The 16,002-nt window shown below is 48.9% G+C and overlaps 5 protein-coding genes across 5 annotated transcripts; 2 read left to right on the top strand and 3 right to left on the bottom strand.

Moving 5' to 3' along the window:
* Window positions 1-207: 207 nt before the first annotated feature.
* BC939DRAFT_521869 (uncharacterized protein) lies at window positions 208-1,080 on the bottom strand (the record flags this gene model as incomplete). Its single annotated transcript, XM_051561220.1, has 3 exons — window positions 208-668; window positions 757-836; window positions 992-1,080. The coding sequence occupies 3 exons, from the start codon at window positions 1,078-1,080 to the stop codon at window positions 238-240; spliced, it is 600 nt and encodes a 199-aa protein (XP_051408681.1). The 3' UTR covers window positions 208-237.
* A 1,954-nt stretch (window positions 1,081-3,034) lies between these two features.
* On the bottom strand, window positions 3,035-5,528 carry BC939DRAFT_462177 (Cut8 six-helix bundle-domain-containing protein). The gene is made up of 5 exons (XM_051557094.1): window positions 5,053-5,528; window positions 4,558-4,731; window positions 4,012-4,244; window positions 3,667-3,920; window positions 3,035-3,572 (listed from the first exon to the last, which is right to left on the bottom strand). The coding sequence occupies exons 1-5, from the start codon at window positions 5,219-5,221 to the stop codon at window positions 3,452-3,454; spliced, it is 951 nt and encodes a 316-aa protein (XP_051408680.1). The 5' UTR covers window positions 5,222-5,528; the 3' UTR covers window positions 3,035-3,451.
* An 893-nt stretch (window positions 5,529-6,421) lies between these two features.
* Window positions 6,422-8,771, top strand: BC939DRAFT_286829 (coth protein-domain-containing protein). The gene is made up of 2 exons (XM_051551255.1): window positions 6,422-7,154; window positions 7,253-8,771. The coding sequence occupies exons 1-2, from the start codon at window positions 6,748-6,750 to the stop codon at window positions 8,643-8,645; spliced, it is 1,800 nt and encodes a 599-aa protein (XP_051408679.1). The 5' UTR covers window positions 6,422-6,747; the 3' UTR covers window positions 8,646-8,771.
* A 1,662-nt stretch (window positions 8,772-10,433) lies between these two features.
* On the top strand, window positions 10,434-10,736 carry BC939DRAFT_387867 (uncharacterized protein; the record flags this gene model as incomplete). Its single annotated transcript, XM_051551850.1, has 1 exon — window positions 10,434-10,736. A coding segment is annotated over one exon (303 nt), but the record flags the coding sequence as incomplete, so codon positions are not given.
* A 470-nt stretch (window positions 10,737-11,206) lies between these two features.
* On the bottom strand, window positions 11,207-15,449 carry BC939DRAFT_286821 (uncharacterized protein). Its single transcript, XM_051551254.1, has one exon. It carries the CDS (start codon window positions 15,088-15,090, stop codon window positions 11,410-11,412), a length of 3,681 nt encoding a protein of 1,226 aa, XP_051408677.1. The 5' UTR covers window positions 15,091-15,449; the 3' UTR covers window positions 11,207-11,409.
* Window positions 15,450-16,002: the final 553 nt, after the last annotated feature.

Raw genomic sequence — 16,002 nt, 5'->3', positions numbered from 1 at the left:
AGCCTCGACCCCCCACTCCTTTTGATGAATTAAATAGTGCTGATCCTCTTTCAGATTCATTATATAGATAGTCCGAATATCAGCCTCGGTTGCTCGCGGACAAACGATGGTGACTTCAGACAAGGCTCGTCATTTCTATGTGAACCGACATCTTATGGGTGATAGATACATTATGTGACGCCCGCTATCGCTGGTGTATAGAGAAGTCCTGTATTGAAGGATCCCAAAGACGGCTATTCACAGGGCAAGGATTTCGCTCTTCGTGGCGTTGGTAGCACCGAAAGACACCTTGTCGACAAATTCACACAAGCGCGTGAGGATGTTCAAGGCCTTGTTCTGGATGTCCGGCAACCACGGTAACTTATCCTCATCAAGATAGTTCGCGTCAATTGCGCCACGGCCAACACTCAGCCTCTTGAGCAGGTACTTGAGGCCCTTGTCGGCAAAAATCCTACCGTATGGGCGAATGATATCTAGGCAGAGATGGTCATCAAAACCTGGGATGGCAGAGAAGGCCTTGGCGCGCTCAGGGTCGCTGTCCAGGTCAGGCAGGATCTCAAGCTTCTTTTCGATATAGGGACTCTCGCTCCCTGCCTCGTCTGCCTCCACGTCAAACGGACAGGGTATTACTCGTATTACATGGACTGGTGAAGACATCGTGGACTGGACTAAAAACAATGATTAGTAAACTTGGACGCGATAGTATAACTGAGCGATCATAATGAGCTTCGTATCATTCATCTAAGAGAATCTCACGGTTGTTATCGGTGCTGAACTTCATGAGATAGTCTTGGTCTGGAGATGCTATGGCGGTAAGAACTGTGGTTGAAGCGAGTCTGTGAGTGTGTAAGTATGTGAGTCGAGTGATCATCTATAGGCTGCTCTCTTTATTCTCCACAAACACGAGAAGCGCCGTCTGTTGGTAAGCCTGGAGCTCGACGTGTTTTTCTGTTGATGAGCCGTTTACGTTGTCAAGGCAGATAAGGTCTACTTGGGAAACGTAGGCAGAGATGCCGTTGTAGCACCCTTGAGCCCAGGAAACTCTACTGCAGCCCCGAGCACACTCTTTAGCAGTTGCATGATTCGTCAATAGCGTCCTCAATTGAAGATTACGGACACGTTACTAATGGATATCTCGGAAGGCACGACGTGCGATGCGAGACGTCTTAGTCCAGATCGATGGCACGTATAGACAACGGCGCATTAGTTGGCGAGGACGTAATAAAGACCGTGGTTTAAAATGTACTGACTATCTCCTCAATACATTCAGCAAGGCGTGCTTCTCAGTATGATTTTTAATACTAGGTCTATTTACAGATGTCTTTTAATATATACGGCGCGACTTGGCCATAATTAAAGAGCTACTCATTAACACTATGTTCGATTGCGAACAGGCTCCAAAGCCCAAGACTCTGTTGCCGAGTAGAATCAACGCTTTTCCTGAAGAGGAAGCCTCGGGAATATAGTCTATATAGGCGTGGTTGGCGGTACTTGGACTTGAGCGAGCAATATCAACTTTATTGGTGGTGTCAAGTCGGACAGACGCGATTTTGCCACCAAGTTTGCATCCATAGTCGATGCAGCTTCAGCGCAGACGAATTATTGGATAGAGCGTGTCCCACATGTTGTATGCACCAGAGAAACCATTGTCATCCGGCACAAGAGGCTTAAGGTGCTCGTAGTATCGAAGAACGCGTAATAAACGCGTCCAGGATGGAGGTGGAAACGATTACAGATAGGACGGAAGTTTCGGCGGCATCGATATTTGATTAAGAATAGGAAACCACAGAGAGAATCCAATAGTACAAGTTGAAGCATAGGACTCATGGGCCTAACTTGAATACGCGACCGTAGATAGCGTTCAAACTCAATTAAAAGAAGCGACCCTTTTTATGAGAGAATGTGGCGATTCCCGATCTAAAGGCCAAAGTGATTGACGTGTATTCCTTTCGATAATATGGCAATTCACTGCATAAGCAAACAAGGTCTTTGTTAAGAATGTACTGTGGCCGTTACGCCTTGGTTAGATATACAGATCGACCAAAAGGAAAGCATGGAGTTCCTAATAGGACTTGGTTATGACAATATCATACACGTATATCATAGCCTCTGACCGTAAATGGATGGCCTGGAAATCATTTTAATAAAGTAGATCGCCAACGACCATTGAAAAACACATGGATCTGGTCTACAGCAGGTTAAGTTTTAGTATTAGTTGTAACAGAGGGGAGATTTGTCATTCACGATCAGGAAACGCTTCTTCATCATCAACGCGATCGTCGGATCCAACAGGGCTTACAACGATAATACGATCACGTCAGGGAAAAAAACGGAAAGCAAAGGAGCCGCGTGGCAGCAACAGCATGAGTCGACAATAGTGTTGAGCATGGACTAGCTATTACTGATCGCCACATTTTTTCAATACTCGAGAACATGTTTACATAAAAACAATATGGTTCTGTAACAAGCAGCTATAAAGAAGTCTGCTGACCGTAGTATCATAGGCAGAGTTGTTTGATAATCGGAAGATGGTAATGCCCAGATCAGGTACAACCTCACACAATTAGTTATTTTTTTTTGTATGCTCATCCAATTTTTTTTTTTTCAAGTCAATTATAGCCGGAAGAGCTCGCTCAATCTCAAACAAGCCAGCCAGTAACGTCTGGATGAAGTCGTCTTCGAGATCAAAAAGATCATGAAAACGATATTGTGGAGAGCACTGGCAGCGAGAGCGAGACGAGCCAACAGCTCCAAAAATTCATCACCAGAGGCGCAATCTCAGCGAACGCGATATGAAACAAGGCTACGAACGGGATACGACAGCGACAGCAACGAATGAAAAAGAGAGCGTTTTCAAACAGAAGAGCCATAGCATTCGTTCGCCTGTGCGTCTGATCGCGCTGATCAATGGACAGAAGAAGGCACCATATCCGTCTATTGAGCCGCATACGTCTCCTCCTCCTTCTGTTCCGCTGAAGGCTCGCCGATTTTACATTCAGTATCCGTTATTGCGACTTTCTTCATATTGTATCGATTAGAAGAAATAGATGCTTTATTATTTATTTTTAACAACATATAGAGGACAGATGGTAAAAGAACATGGGAATGAAGCAATGTATGATTGAAAATACTAGTAGAACAGAAGCTGAAAAATAGAAAACAAAGCAAGCAAGCAGTCAATCTAGGACTGAAAACTACAGATGAAGAAAGAAAGAAAAATGATGACAGCAATAAGAGAGTGATGAAGAAGAAGGAGGAGCAATGGTTTGGATATTGTTGATATTTACAAATGGTTGGGCGATGATGGTGACAGTCGATCCAGGAACTCCTTGTGTTGAAATCGGAGGAAAAGATGTGGGGATCCAGCCCCCGCCCTACGCATTGTTTCCAGCTCGACCACACCGATCAATGCTGCTACGGTTGCCGTGGTTTACTGAGACACTCCTCGATGTTACTGCTTGTTATTATGGTTGGCCGAAGGTTGAATGCCGATGATCCAGCCAAGTTTCGCCTTGAACTCCTCGATCGCAGTTGAAAATCGTCCTTGAGATGTGATGTTGTGCTGCTCCAAACTATTAAGACAATGAAAGAGGAGGTACCAGTGGTTAGGATCACTCAATTGCCGATCAACGACGCCTTGGATGTAATCCCAATTGGAATGCTTACTTTTTTGCCCACTCCTGGACGGTCATCTGGCCATAGATCTTGCCATCCTCCAGCTTGCTGTTGGCATCCCGAATGGCCTTGATCCAAAATTCTTCCAACGATTTGTAAAGATTCGTCTTTAGCTCATTGTTGGCAGCATTGTCCCAGTTCGGGAGTCGATGACAGAACTCGGTGGCGATGTGAAGGAAGGAGAACGAAGTTGTCGGGAACTCTGGTGGTGAAGTGAAGTGATTGGTATAGTCCATGAGTGCTTCCTAGAAGATTCGAAACATAATACAGATTAGTACACATAGTTTCGTGAAAGAGCACCCTCAGTGTACCACTGTGAAATGATTGGATACGTACGACAAGTTCCTCCAGAGCAGGCTTGACTCTGTTGAACGAATAGTCATCTCGGCCGGGGCCCCACTTGGTGTAGGGGAAGGCTGCCTGCAGCTTTGTCTCTAATGAGGTGAGCAGAGGTTGGACAGAGGCAACGGTGGGACGGGGCACGAGATTGGCGATTTCCTCTGCGAGTGAAGGGTGGCTGTCAACGAGGGTCCCGACGAGGTTAATGAGCTGTGAGGTCGAGAGCGTGGCTACGAAAGCAAAAAAAGTGGCGTTAGTGCATGCTTGAGCAAAAGAGCGACCAACCCGATAAGACGGATATCATGTCAGAGCTCGGTCCGATTGCGTATCGTGTATGTGCGAGCAATGTGCGATGTATGCGTGCGCGCGCAAGAGGTGTAGGCGCAGCTTGCGTGTGTGCTGATATGCTGAGCATACCACATACACACGTACGCAAGGCTAAACAAGTGACAGTCGCTTTTGTTGAACGAATCGACACCATACGAACGAGAGGGACCAGTAAAATAAAAAATAAGAAAATTAGCATGGTATTCTTGGACTTACCAATCAGCTTGGACACACCCTTCTGCTTGGAGATCAATTCCGCCGTCGTCCGGACTCGCTTGACCTTGGCCTGTTCATGGCTGCTGCTGTCACTGCTGTTGTCCGAGGGCGAGGGTGGCCCGGACGAGGGCATAGGACTGTCGATATCCTCGCTCGGCTTACGTTTCAGCGTCGCTATTGTGTCGGACATGGCAGCAAAATTGTGTAAGTGTGTGCGACAGTAGCAGTAGATAGAGGGGGAGGGAAGGGGGAGAAAAGAACGTCAATTGCGTATGTGCGGCAATGCAAAACAAAGAATGCATTCTGGGTCAGTCCAGAAGACCCTTGGCAGGACATTAAAGGTCCATAAACCAAAAAAAGAAAAAAAGAAAAAAAGAAAAGATAAAAAGGCAGACAGACAACTCAAATGAAAAGGCGATGATTATTGTGGATGTCTGGGTGTGATGGTGTGATGGCGTGATGAGGTGTTCCTTTGAGTAATGAGGAATGACTTACAGCGAGGGGTGTCCATGGTATGGTTGGGATTGTTGTTGTGAAAGGGGCGCTGGTGATGGTAGGGTAGACGGGGCTGGGCCAGGTTCCCGGTGAACTGATGGGGGTGCTGGAAGGCGGAGGGGGAGTGGGAGTGGGAGTGGGGGATGGCAAAGCACGGACTGTCACCCATTTGGAAAGGCTTTTTTATCGTGGAGAAAGAGAGGGTGGAGGAGGGTGGGGGGAAGGAACAGTAACTGCTGGAGAAAGGAAGTTGGCTGCAGTTGCTGACGACAGGTGGATGCTGTACGAGGGAATGCGAAGGGGAGGGGAGAGGAGTGGAGAGAAGCTGAAGATGGGAGGGGAAGAAGAAGAGAGCGAAGGGGAGTGTGTGTGTGTATGGACGGATGATATATGAGAGCGATATGATATGGTAAGGAAGAAAGAAAAGGAAGGAAGGAAGGAAGGAAGGAAGGAAAGAAGGAAGGAAAGAAAGCAAGCGAGGAACAAGCGAGGGGCACAAGTAAAGCGAGACCACCAGAAGGGCATAAAAAAAAAGATCGTTGGTTGTGCAATCCAATCAATCAATATCACGTGAGATGAGCATCTTATGCAACACGGCCTTGTTTGATCCTTGTACTGGCGGTATTGGTGCACACCCCTCGTACGCGTGTAAGAGTCCAAGATACGGGATGGGTGGATGACGACTACCAGACATGTAAGTAAGCAACACGAAACCTACGCGCAAGTGGAAAGAGAGCCCTGATTTTATAGCTGACGCGTCGCCCTCCTCCACAAGTGAGAAAGAAAAAAAACGCTCGGACAAGACCCAGGATCCAAACCATCCAAACCACAGCGGACCAGACCAGTACCAGGTGTATGCACCATTACGCACATTCCGTCCAAATATCCATGCAGCACACGTTCGCGTATAACCCGGACTCTTTTGCCTCCATTTGGAAAACAAAGGATCCTAGTAATGTCTTGATGATACGTATCATATCCTGGGCGCTGCATATAATTCCACAAAGAAACTGCTTGGTCACGCCACCGATACTATCGCCAGGATCTCAGTTGGTGCTCCTGTCCAGGTCCTATCCAATGGAACATCAATATGCCCGCTTGTCTGTCCTAACCGTGCCTTCCACCTTGATGCACTTAAGACATGCATTTAAGTCGTGTGCGTTGTTCATCGCGCACGCTCCATAAAATATCGAGCAAACTAAAGACAGTGCAGGACGGCAGGAATGGAATCATTCCAGAATTTTACACAAGCCCTACGCCCTGAAAAGAGAGTACATTACCCAAGGTCAAAAGAGAATCTACTGCACCTCGCGTTTTGGTATATAAGAAGATAATGAGATACTTAGGCAAGCTTTTCATTTCCTTAGTTCCTCATACCCTTCGTCCTTGATCTGCTCGCCGCTCCATCAGTATAACTTTACCCTTCCTAGTCAATTAATCTCACTCGTATACCGCACGATGGTCCGTCTCATCCTCGGTTTGGCGGCCTGCGCTACCATGGCTATGGCCGATGGTAACGTTCAACATTTTTTTTTTTCTTCTGACGCACCATGGCTCGCGCGTCTCATCATAAGACGCTGCCGTATCTCTTTTACATGTCCAGTACTAAACTCATCACCAACTTAACATCCCGTCCTTTGCAAACGCTGCTCAGTCACATTCAATGTCGTCGGTTTACGCGAAGGTGTGGACGACATGTTTGGAGTCCAGATCAACGGCAATATCACAAGGCTGACCACTTCTACGGAAACATACCCACTATGGTCTGCCAATGTTGCCGGAGTCAATGGTCCTCTCGAGTACCAATACGTTCACCTGAACAAGGATGGCAAGGTCGCGAATCAAGAAAAGGGTGCCCGCAAGCTGCCTGCAGGCGCCGCACACACACCTAATGAATTCTTTGATCGAACGACTACGTTGAGCAGCCTCCCGCCATTGCCCCAGGTTTACGAGAACAAGCTTCAGCAGAACTCGCCTTTCTTCAGAGAAGGATATATTGGAACCTTCTTTGTCGAGGCTGACCAGGCACAGCTGAACTACTTGAATAAGGGAGGCGAGAGCTTCCATCCTAAGCCCATCAAAGCTAACATCCAGTATATTGGGTAAGGCTATTACTGTTCTAGTCGTTACATATTCTTCTTTTCTCCATGTTGTAATTCTACGCAACGAATATTAATCCATGCAACGTTTTGTCGCAAAGTGCCAACGATAACATCAAGATCAAGGACGTTATGTTCAATCTCTCAGGACAGTCTGCACGCGAGTACGCTAAACTGGCTTACCAGATGAAGTTCCCAAAGAAGAACCGCCTGCTCGACCTTGCCACCCTCAAGTTTCGCAATGAGGAGACCGATGCCACCATGATCCGCGAGAAAATCTACGTCGACATCCTCAACTCCCTGGGAGTCCCCGCTCAGCAGGCTGCTTACGTTCGTCTTTTCCTCAACGGCAAGGCCGTGGGCCTCTTTGTCGCCGTCGAAGAGATGAAGGCGCATTGGATCAAGAAAGTCCTCCACCCCGAAACCAAGAAGCTCGTACCCGGTGCGCTCTGGAAGATGAACTCGTGCTGCGGATATGAGGGTAACCTCCAGTGGCTCGGACCCACAACCAAGAGCTATGTCATCGAAGACATCTATAAGAATATTTTGCCGGGCAAGAACCCTAAGGATGATCCCATGAAGGATCTGATCCAGTTCATGGCTGACCTCAAGAATTTCGATCCCAAGAAGACTAAGGATCCGATCGCCTACTGGAACGCGAGACTCGACCTCGATGGCTTCCTTAAGGCCATGGCCATGGAATACCTCACCGGTTCCTGGGACTCGTACTGGATTTCGGGTTCAAACTACCAGATCTACAACGACCCCGTTACCGGCAAATGGACCTGGCTGCCCACAGATTTCGATGATACCTTCGGAACATCCTTCGATGGCAAGATCGAATCCTACCGCAAAATCCCCAAGGTCAATGACAAAGGCTTCGAGTCCCCCCTGGCTCAGAAGTTGATTATGGAGACACCCGAGATCAATGCACGCTTTGAACAGATCCTCAAGGACACTGTCAGTTACGTCTTCAACCCCGATGCCCTGACGCCACGCCTGGATGCGTATGCAAAGATGATCAAGGAAGATGTTGCCTGGGACCGCATTCAGCCTAGGTTATCGAAGGGCAAGAGTGAAAAGTTCACGGTCCAGGATCTGAGTATGGGTCTCACTGACGGCACTAAGGGTAACTGGGGCCTAAAGAAGTGGATCGAGGAGCGTGCTGTTGGTGTTCAGAAGGACCTTGGCTTCAAGGCCGCCTCTGGAAGCCCCACCAAGGTTCCATACCATATTATGAACAACGTCGAGGACCCCTATGGAGTTATCTCGAAGCAGAACATCACCTCTGCTAACCTCAAGAATAGCATCGCTGGCGATGAGAATGTCGACAAGGACGAGGTCGCCGATAAGGAAGACGATATTACGATCGAGAGCTCAAGAACTATGCCTGTCGCCAAGAAGGTTCAGAAAGTCACGAGCTCTGCAGAGACAGTGAAGGGCAAGTGGGCTGCACTCGGCGCCCTGATAGCTGCAATCCTCATTGCTGTTTAAGGTGTTAGGAAAGGAAAAAAAAAAAAAAAAAGATCGCGACGGCAAGACGAAAAAGCTCCTCGTGCTTCGCCCATGTAAATAGAATCTGTATTCCCCCACCTTGAGAAAATAAAAAATAGATGAACAGAACTTTTTTTTTTACTCTCTGTGTTCAACCAAAGAACTGAGAAAAAAGATTAATGCGAGGGAGAAAGAGAGAGAGAGAGAAATGCAGGTTAAAGAAGGCATTGCAGATTCCATATTCCATGGAGCACAGAAACTTGCTTGATGCCCGCCGCTAAGGAGAATGGCAGCCTGGTTGGCAATTTGTTATCAATAGATACACTCCATCTGGTATCCGGCTGCGTCCGTCATCGCCAGCTCTGCTGCTTTCAGCTCTTTCCTCCTGTTTATTCTCTACATAGCTCCTCTCCCTACGCACAAACATCTTATACCATATACCACATAATGAACAGCACATTCAACAACGATTGTGGAGAGTCCACATCCACAAGCGAGTCATCAACGTCATCAGCGTCATCAGCGTCATCAGCATCAAATCGGCTGACCGTCGAGACCTTGCAGGCACCACCCTGTAGATCACAGAGCAATGCCGCGCTCCAATCCCCGAACCAACTGCAGGGGATCGTCATCGAATCTCTAAAGACGCCCGTTCAAGAACCTACCGACGGGAACTCTGCGAGCAACAACAAGAGCAAATGGGACAGGGATGCGTTCGGCGGAAGGATGTTCGAGCCAGAGGGTTCATCTGAGCAGTATGGGGTCCCATGGATGCTCTACCGTCAGAGATCTCAATCTACGGGTGCGATACCACATATGCGACCTACAGCGACGGTTGTGTCGACTGCGATGCCCCTGACAAGCGGGAATCACCTGCGATGGACTTCTGCAAACATTGGTTCAGCAAACAGTATCGCATCTGATACCGGTGTGTCTTTTGATTTCACGGATTCAGAGACTGATGCAGGCATGCGCGGGGCCCAGGACCGGCATGCACGTCCTAGCGACAACACATACCGCAAGCGCGTCCACAGCATCACCCATATCCCAGATCATCGCCACCACCCACCTTCACTCCTACCATCCAACCAATCTGCGCTCTTCGTCAGCACCGAAAGCCTCAACACCGCCATCCGAGCGACCCAGACCATGGACGGCTCCCGATCCATGCAATTCTTCAACCGCCAAATCCGCCGTGTCCAACAATTCCGCAGCATGCGTTTCGGCACCACTAGCGCGGATACGCTCCCCATGCAGCCGAGTAGTCCTTCAAACTTTTCCCACTCTCCGGCTCCTTCTACCCATTCGGCCTCGACCTGTGTCCTCCATACCTCCACATCCACGGCGCACACAGATCAGACGGCCGTATTGGGACACTCGGCCTCGCCGTCTGCGTCTGGGTATACGAATACGTCTCCTTCGGATGTGGTCTCTTCGCCTGCAGAATCCCATGCCTCAGGAGCGTCCACGCTCTGTGACGCTAAACCAGTGCCGGCGATTCCTGCAAGAGGGATTAGGGGTTTGATCCGACGGGTCCAAGAGCGTCTCCGGAACAATAGCGGCAGGAACAGCAACAACGGTGCGCCTATCGCTGCGCAATTCCCACCCTCGCCGGACAACTCACCGGATCGCCCAGTGCTGAAAGAACTCTCCTCCCGCAAGTCGCGTTATTCCACCAAAGACAACACGGCCTCCTCCGCCCCACTGGTGCTATCCTCCAATATGTACTACATCTTCGGACTCCCCGAACCAGGACAGCGCCGCCGGCACCAAAACCGGTCCAAGGGACTCAGGGTAGACTCCAAGTGCTTCTTCTCCAATGAGCGGACATACATGCATTGGATAAAATTCGGTCTCCACCTCGGATCCATGGCCCTGACGCTCTTGAGTTTCGGTCAAGGAACGACGGCGGTGGGGTTGCAGGTGGGCCTGTTCTTGGTGATGGTGACGATGATGACGCTCGTGTACGCGACAATGGTGTTTCATCTGCGGCATCGGTGGATGATTCAATTGAGAGCGGACGTGAGATTCTACGACCGCGTCGGGCCTACACTTTTGTCTGCGGTCATGTTCTTGGCCTATGCTACCAATGTCGCGTGTAAGTTGAATCTTTTTTTTTTTTTTTTTTTTTTTTTTTTTCTAATGTTTCCCACCCCGTATGAGTTTTGATTGAAACTCGCTGGTTTATCCCTTCTAACATGATGTCTTTTTTTCTTTTTTTTTTTTTCTTGTATTTGGACGACAGTGTCGATGCACATGGTTACCGACGACTATGCAGATAACGACGGATACAACTTTTACAACTCCAACTCAAAATCCTTCGACATCTGAGCTTTTTTTTCTTTCCCTATTTTTTATTCTCTACCGCTGCAGACCATGCAGCAGCTATAAATAATGTGCAACATCGTATAGAAAAAAAGTAAAAAAAAAAGAGAGAGGCAAGAATAGCCATCATGTCCGTAAAATTAAAAAGAGGTTCAGCCCCTGTTCGCTCTTCCCCCCCCCTTCTCCCCCCCTCTTTTACGAAAGGAAAACGTTCTTTTTCTTTGGAGTTGAGGAATTCCTGTTATATTTTTACTATACTTTATTTTAATTTTTGCCTTATGTACACCTTTTTTTCCGAGCACTTTGGATATTGACAACAGCCAAAAAAAAAGAAAGGGGGGAATGGGAAATGAAAAATGGGGCATGGGTATAATTGGGTAGTGCAGCAAAAAGAGCCATTTTGCACAACAACACCAAAAGAGAGAGAAAAACGTGTTCATCACAAGGATGTGTACTCGTCCCAATCGACATAAAAATATTTGCCCATATGGCTGTTCCTTGGTGAGCCCTGCCTCTTCATCGTCGCGTTCACGCTGGGTGAATAGTGTGCACCGCCATTACTGATCTGCGACGACAACGACTCCTGATTCGGCGTCTGGCGACCACTGCTCTGACCATTCGACAGTTGCAACTCGGACGAGAGCGGCGAAGACATATGCGGTGATGAGGTTCCTGTCGCATGTCCCATATTGTAGATCGGTCCCGTCGCAATGGGCTCGGTCGAAGACGACGACGAACCCGACATGATGACGCTCCCAAGACTGCCCATATCCAACCACCAGGTGCTGACCTTCTTCAACTTGCGTCTCCTGACTCCATGTGCTTTCGTTACATAGTACCAGTAGTCCTGATCCTGTGTCCACTCATGATGCTCTGGTAAATGATCCGAGTCATTGTAAGTCTGCAACAGCACGAGCTCCATGGGCAGCGCATGTTGAGGCGGAGTGAATCCCTGGGGTGCCGGAGCTTTGGTCGATCTTGGTGATTCCGGCTCCAGATGTCTGAACTCGCCTCCGTTCGTGTCAAAGGGATCCACCTTCTTCTCCAAGTCTACTGAAGGCCTTGATGACGACCCCAATTTTTTTCCCTCCTCGTGGTTAGATATGGTCTCCTTTGCTGTGCCGGACGTAGGCAGCGGGAAATCCTGAAGCCGTCGATCTGCTCCCAAATTAAACGGATTCGCATTGTGCTGGTACCGGTGGTTCTTCCCGTCCTGAGGATGCCAATCAATTGTATTGAGCCGCGTGAGCTGTCTCAGTTGATCTACTTTTAATGGATCGTCTTCCAGCAGATCCAATCCAGTCAATGGTCGCGATAAATTGGGCGTTGATGCATGTCTTTTGAGCGCCGGTCTCCTTTTGCGACCGTGAGAAGAGCCGAGGGACTTGAGGGCCGATTTGGACGAACGGGCTGAGGCATGCTCCGAAAAAATATCCGCGGGTGGTTGGGTGGTTAAGTGTGGTCCATGACTCAAATCAGAGGTAGTGATGATTCTGTTAGGACTTTGTGGCACCATCGGGTCACTATCCTTGTATGGCCAAGAAAGCGGCGTTGCAGATGGAAGCAATGGATAATGGGAAGACTGTGTGGCGGAGGATACATGATGACTATGGCTCCTACTGTGGACTTTCACAGAGCCATTGGAAGGATTTGAGCACAGACGAAGAGGGGAAGGTGACGGGGTCGAGGGTCGAGAGTTGGCCGGGGTACTCTGCGCTGAGGAGTTGGCGCTGAACGTCAGAGATTTGCCCTGCTGGTTTGGCATACTCACGTTGTGAACGCTGTAGAGATTGAAGCTCCTCCATTTGTCTTTGTCTTTTGGATCCTTGGTGGCTGAGGATGAGATTGACGAGGTGGACAAGAGACGGTTGGACTGGAGCTTCGAAGGCTGCAGTTGCGGCGAGGACGGGGGCAGTTGCGGCAGCTCCTTCTTTCCCTTGTTCTCGATAATGAGGACCTCCTGCATATTCTCCAGCTCCTTCTGGTCCAGTTGACCGGACAATAAGAGTTGTTCTCGACTTGACTTGCATGCAGGACAGGTGCACAGTCGGTGTGCTGTCGTCGGGTAGTGGTAATACGCAGATGGGGGCAGAAGCGACTTGGAGACTCTCTTGATCACATACTTTTGAAAGTCAAGAGAATTGGTTAACATCATCACCCGCGGTTCAAACCCTTGTTTTCTCATGCGCTCCCTCAAGCTTACCTTCTTGCCATTCGATCTCGAGAGAACCGTGATCGTCCAACTGTACCTTCCGATGCCCCAGATTCCCTTCCCATGCCGAAAACTCTCCTGATCAACCACGTACTTGTCCAGGAGAGATTGTGGCAGTTGGATTGTCATCAAGATCGTGGGGAAAGGCGAGTTTGCAAAGGCGTCCAAGGCCTGATGCGGGTAGCCATTCGGCGAAGCAGATGGGTTGCTGCTGTTGTGATGCTGATACAGGTGCTGCTGGTTCTTGCTATCGTTGCCATTGCTGTAAAGCAATGGTTTGAACGACAAGTTGGGTTTGGAAAATTTAAATCCTGAACTACCGGAAGAAGATCGGGCCGAAGATGACGAGACCGTGGATGTAGCTCGAGGCGCCTTAGCCTGGGTGCCATGGCTTTGCCTGAACTTTGAGGAGGACTTGACCTTATACTCACTCTCGCCCGTCGGGAATCGCTGCAGACTCAGTTGTCCAACGGATTCGATGGTTCCCCCGCTAACAGACGTTGTTGGAGTCGTGGCGGTACGTGCACTGTTGTCGCTCCTGCTGCCGTTGCTATTGGCGCTCCCTCCACTGCTGCTGCCGCTACTGCTACTGACGACACTTTTGTCGGAAAGCGAAGACTGGGAATGAACACTTTGTTGAGAGAGGGAGCTAGACCGGGAGATCTTTGTGGCTAGATCCTTTTGGCGGTTGTCATGGATTGTTTCTGCAAATGCTAATGCCTTATCCGGGGACAGCAGCAGCTGCACAGTTTTCTGTGGAAACCTATCCTTGGGTGGGGGTGTAGGAGGGCGGAGCAAGGGGGATGCGGGCAAAGGCTTGTCAAGCAGCAAGGCTGTTGGAACTGACGAATTCATTGCTTCGTCGTTTTCTGCACGGGCTGTTTTCAAATCTGCGAGACTCTCGGTAGAGGCGGGGTTGGTATTGGTATTGGTACTGGTATTGGTACTGGTATTGGTATCTTTGGCGCTGTCGGCTTTAGAGTTGGTGCTATTGCGGGCAAGGACTACCTCATCCTGACTCTTACCGGTGCTGTTGCCACTGTCGCTGTGCTGGCTTCTGGAAGCGATGGGCCGCACCGAAAACGAAAATGAACGCTGGTGCTGGATATGCCGCCTCTCCTTCTTCGAGGGCGATTCGACGGAGAACGAGGACCTGGTTGGTGTTGGTGCTGCTTGTGGTGCAAGGGTGGTTGAGGGAGAGGTGGTTTTAAAGTCGAAAGTAACCTGGGACGAGGGGGAAGTCGGTATGGAGGCAGAGAGAGGAGTATCGGTTGAGGGCTTTGAGGAAACGTTTCCCATCTGTCTTCTTGACTTTTGGTTGTGGTTCAGCGAGCAAGTGCGCTGTGGTGTCTTTTGTTGAAGTAGCGAGTGGAATAGAGCGGACTGGATAGAGTAGAGTAGAGTGAGGCAGAGTGAGGTGAAGTGGAGTAGAGTAGAGTGGAGAGGAGTGGAGTGGAGTGGAGAAAAAAAAAGAAGAAAAGGTCGTGTGGTAGAAGAGAGAGGTGCGCGAATGCGAGAGAGAGAAAGAGGGAGCAAGGGTGGAACAAAGCGAGTGGTGTGCAATACAAATATGTGATATACAAAATACAGGTCTGCTGAAGTACAAAAGACAATAAAGTGAGGGAGAGAAAGCGTGTGTGTGTGTATGTGTGAGCAGAAGGAAGAAGAGTGGAGTGTGAATGAACGAATGAACGGACAAACGGACGAACGATCTGATTGCCATCGCTTGTTTCCACTTCCCCTTTGAGAAGCCCGACTAGGAGCGGGAGGGGGATTCTTCCATGGTCCGCAAAAGCGTTGTTTTCGTTCATGTTTTCTTGCCGTGTTTGGCTTGGTGTTCCTAACCGGGCTGACTTCGACTGACTTTGACTGACTTTCGCCACCTGAACACAAAGTCGACGCGTCCATCCTGTCTGTCTTTCAATCGCCCTTTTGTCCACATCAATTTCTCTCAGAGCAATTGAACAGGTACAAGCTGTCACGTAAGGTCACCATCACCACCACCACCGCTTAAGCTGCTTATTAAAACTTCTTAAACTTCCCATTGGAGAGTTGAAGGTGGGAATGAAGCTGCGGAAGAAGGTAAATTCGAATTGAATAAGGGGTCTGCTTGGCCTTCTGCGTAGCTGTGCTGAAATCGATATCGGAATAATCCATCATCTGCGGAGTAAACTATACGCGGCATCTTTCTTTTATCCTGACCGTGCTTCGCATTTGTCATCTCTTCGATCTCGTTCCTTCGGACATTGGAGAAAACTCGTCCTTGCAGCATCGCCTTTATGTCCTTTTTCGTCAGATCGCAGAAAAAAAAAAGACGAGGAAGAATATTTTTGTAGGCCACGTTTTTGGTTTTTTTTTTTGTTAAAAAAAGAGGGTGCATGCATGCATGCAGTAAATTTTAATTGCCCTTCTCTCTCCAATGGGCCATCGAAAAGTGGAGTGCGCCTGTAATAAAAGAACACTCAAGATAGCATCGTGCGTCAAAGTTCAGACGGGAGACACCATCACATCATGTCTGTCTTTCTGCGGGTGCGGGAAAAAACAGTGGATCTGGGACAGAAGGAGGAGAAGGGGGAAACAAGATTACCTAGAAACAATGGTGAGGCACGTAATTGTGGGATAGACTGATAAGTGATAAGTGCTAGTGCCCGTTGAGGCCGAGGGAGGTGCCAAAAAATAAGCGCACGTTCACCCAGCTTGTGCCCAACCCCCTGGAGAAATCAAGGGGTCAACGACGTTTTTTTTTTTTTTTTCTTCTGTACATGTACCCCTTTGTTTCCTCAGCCTGTGAGCAAAACAAAATGATCGGTTCTCAGGTGC

This window comes from Gamsiella multidivaricata (genome assembly GCF_025024155.1).
Source record: "Gamsiella multidivaricata strain RSA 2152 chromosome Unknown BC939scaffold_70, whole genome shotgun sequence".
NCBI classification, from domain to species: Eukaryota; Fungi; Mortierellomycota; class Mortierellomycetes; order Mortierellales; family Mortierellaceae; genus Gamsiella; species Gamsiella multidivaricata.
This window is presented reverse-complemented; position numbering and strand designations above follow the sequence as displayed.

Excerpts from the sequence above, each read along its gene's own strand:
- BC939DRAFT_462177 (XM_051557094.1), bottom strand. The coding sequence starts at position 5,221 with ATGGGTGACAGTCCGTGCTTTGCCATCCCCCACTCCCACTCCCACTCC. Across the intron at positions 4,732-5,052 it reads TACCATGGACACCCCTCGCT|CGACGCTGAAACGTAAGCCG; the intron begins GTAAGTCATTCC and ends CCGACACAATAG. Across the intron at positions 3,573-3,666 it reads GTCCAGGAGTGGGCAAAAAA|TTTGGAGCAGCACAACATCA; the intron begins GTAAGCATTCCA and ends TTGTCTTAATAG.
- BC939DRAFT_286829 (XM_051551255.1), top strand. The coding sequence starts at position 6,748 with ATGTTTGGAGTCCAGATCAACGGCAATATCACAAGGCTGACCACTTCT. Across the intron at positions 7,155-7,252 it reads GCTAACATCCAGTATATTGG|TGCCAACGATAACATCAAGA; the intron begins GTAAGGCTATTA and ends TTTGTCGCAAAG.
- BC939DRAFT_286821 (XM_051551254.1), bottom strand. The coding sequence starts at position 15,090 with ATGGACGCGTCGACTTTGTGTTCAGGTGGCGAAAGTCAGTCAAAGTCA.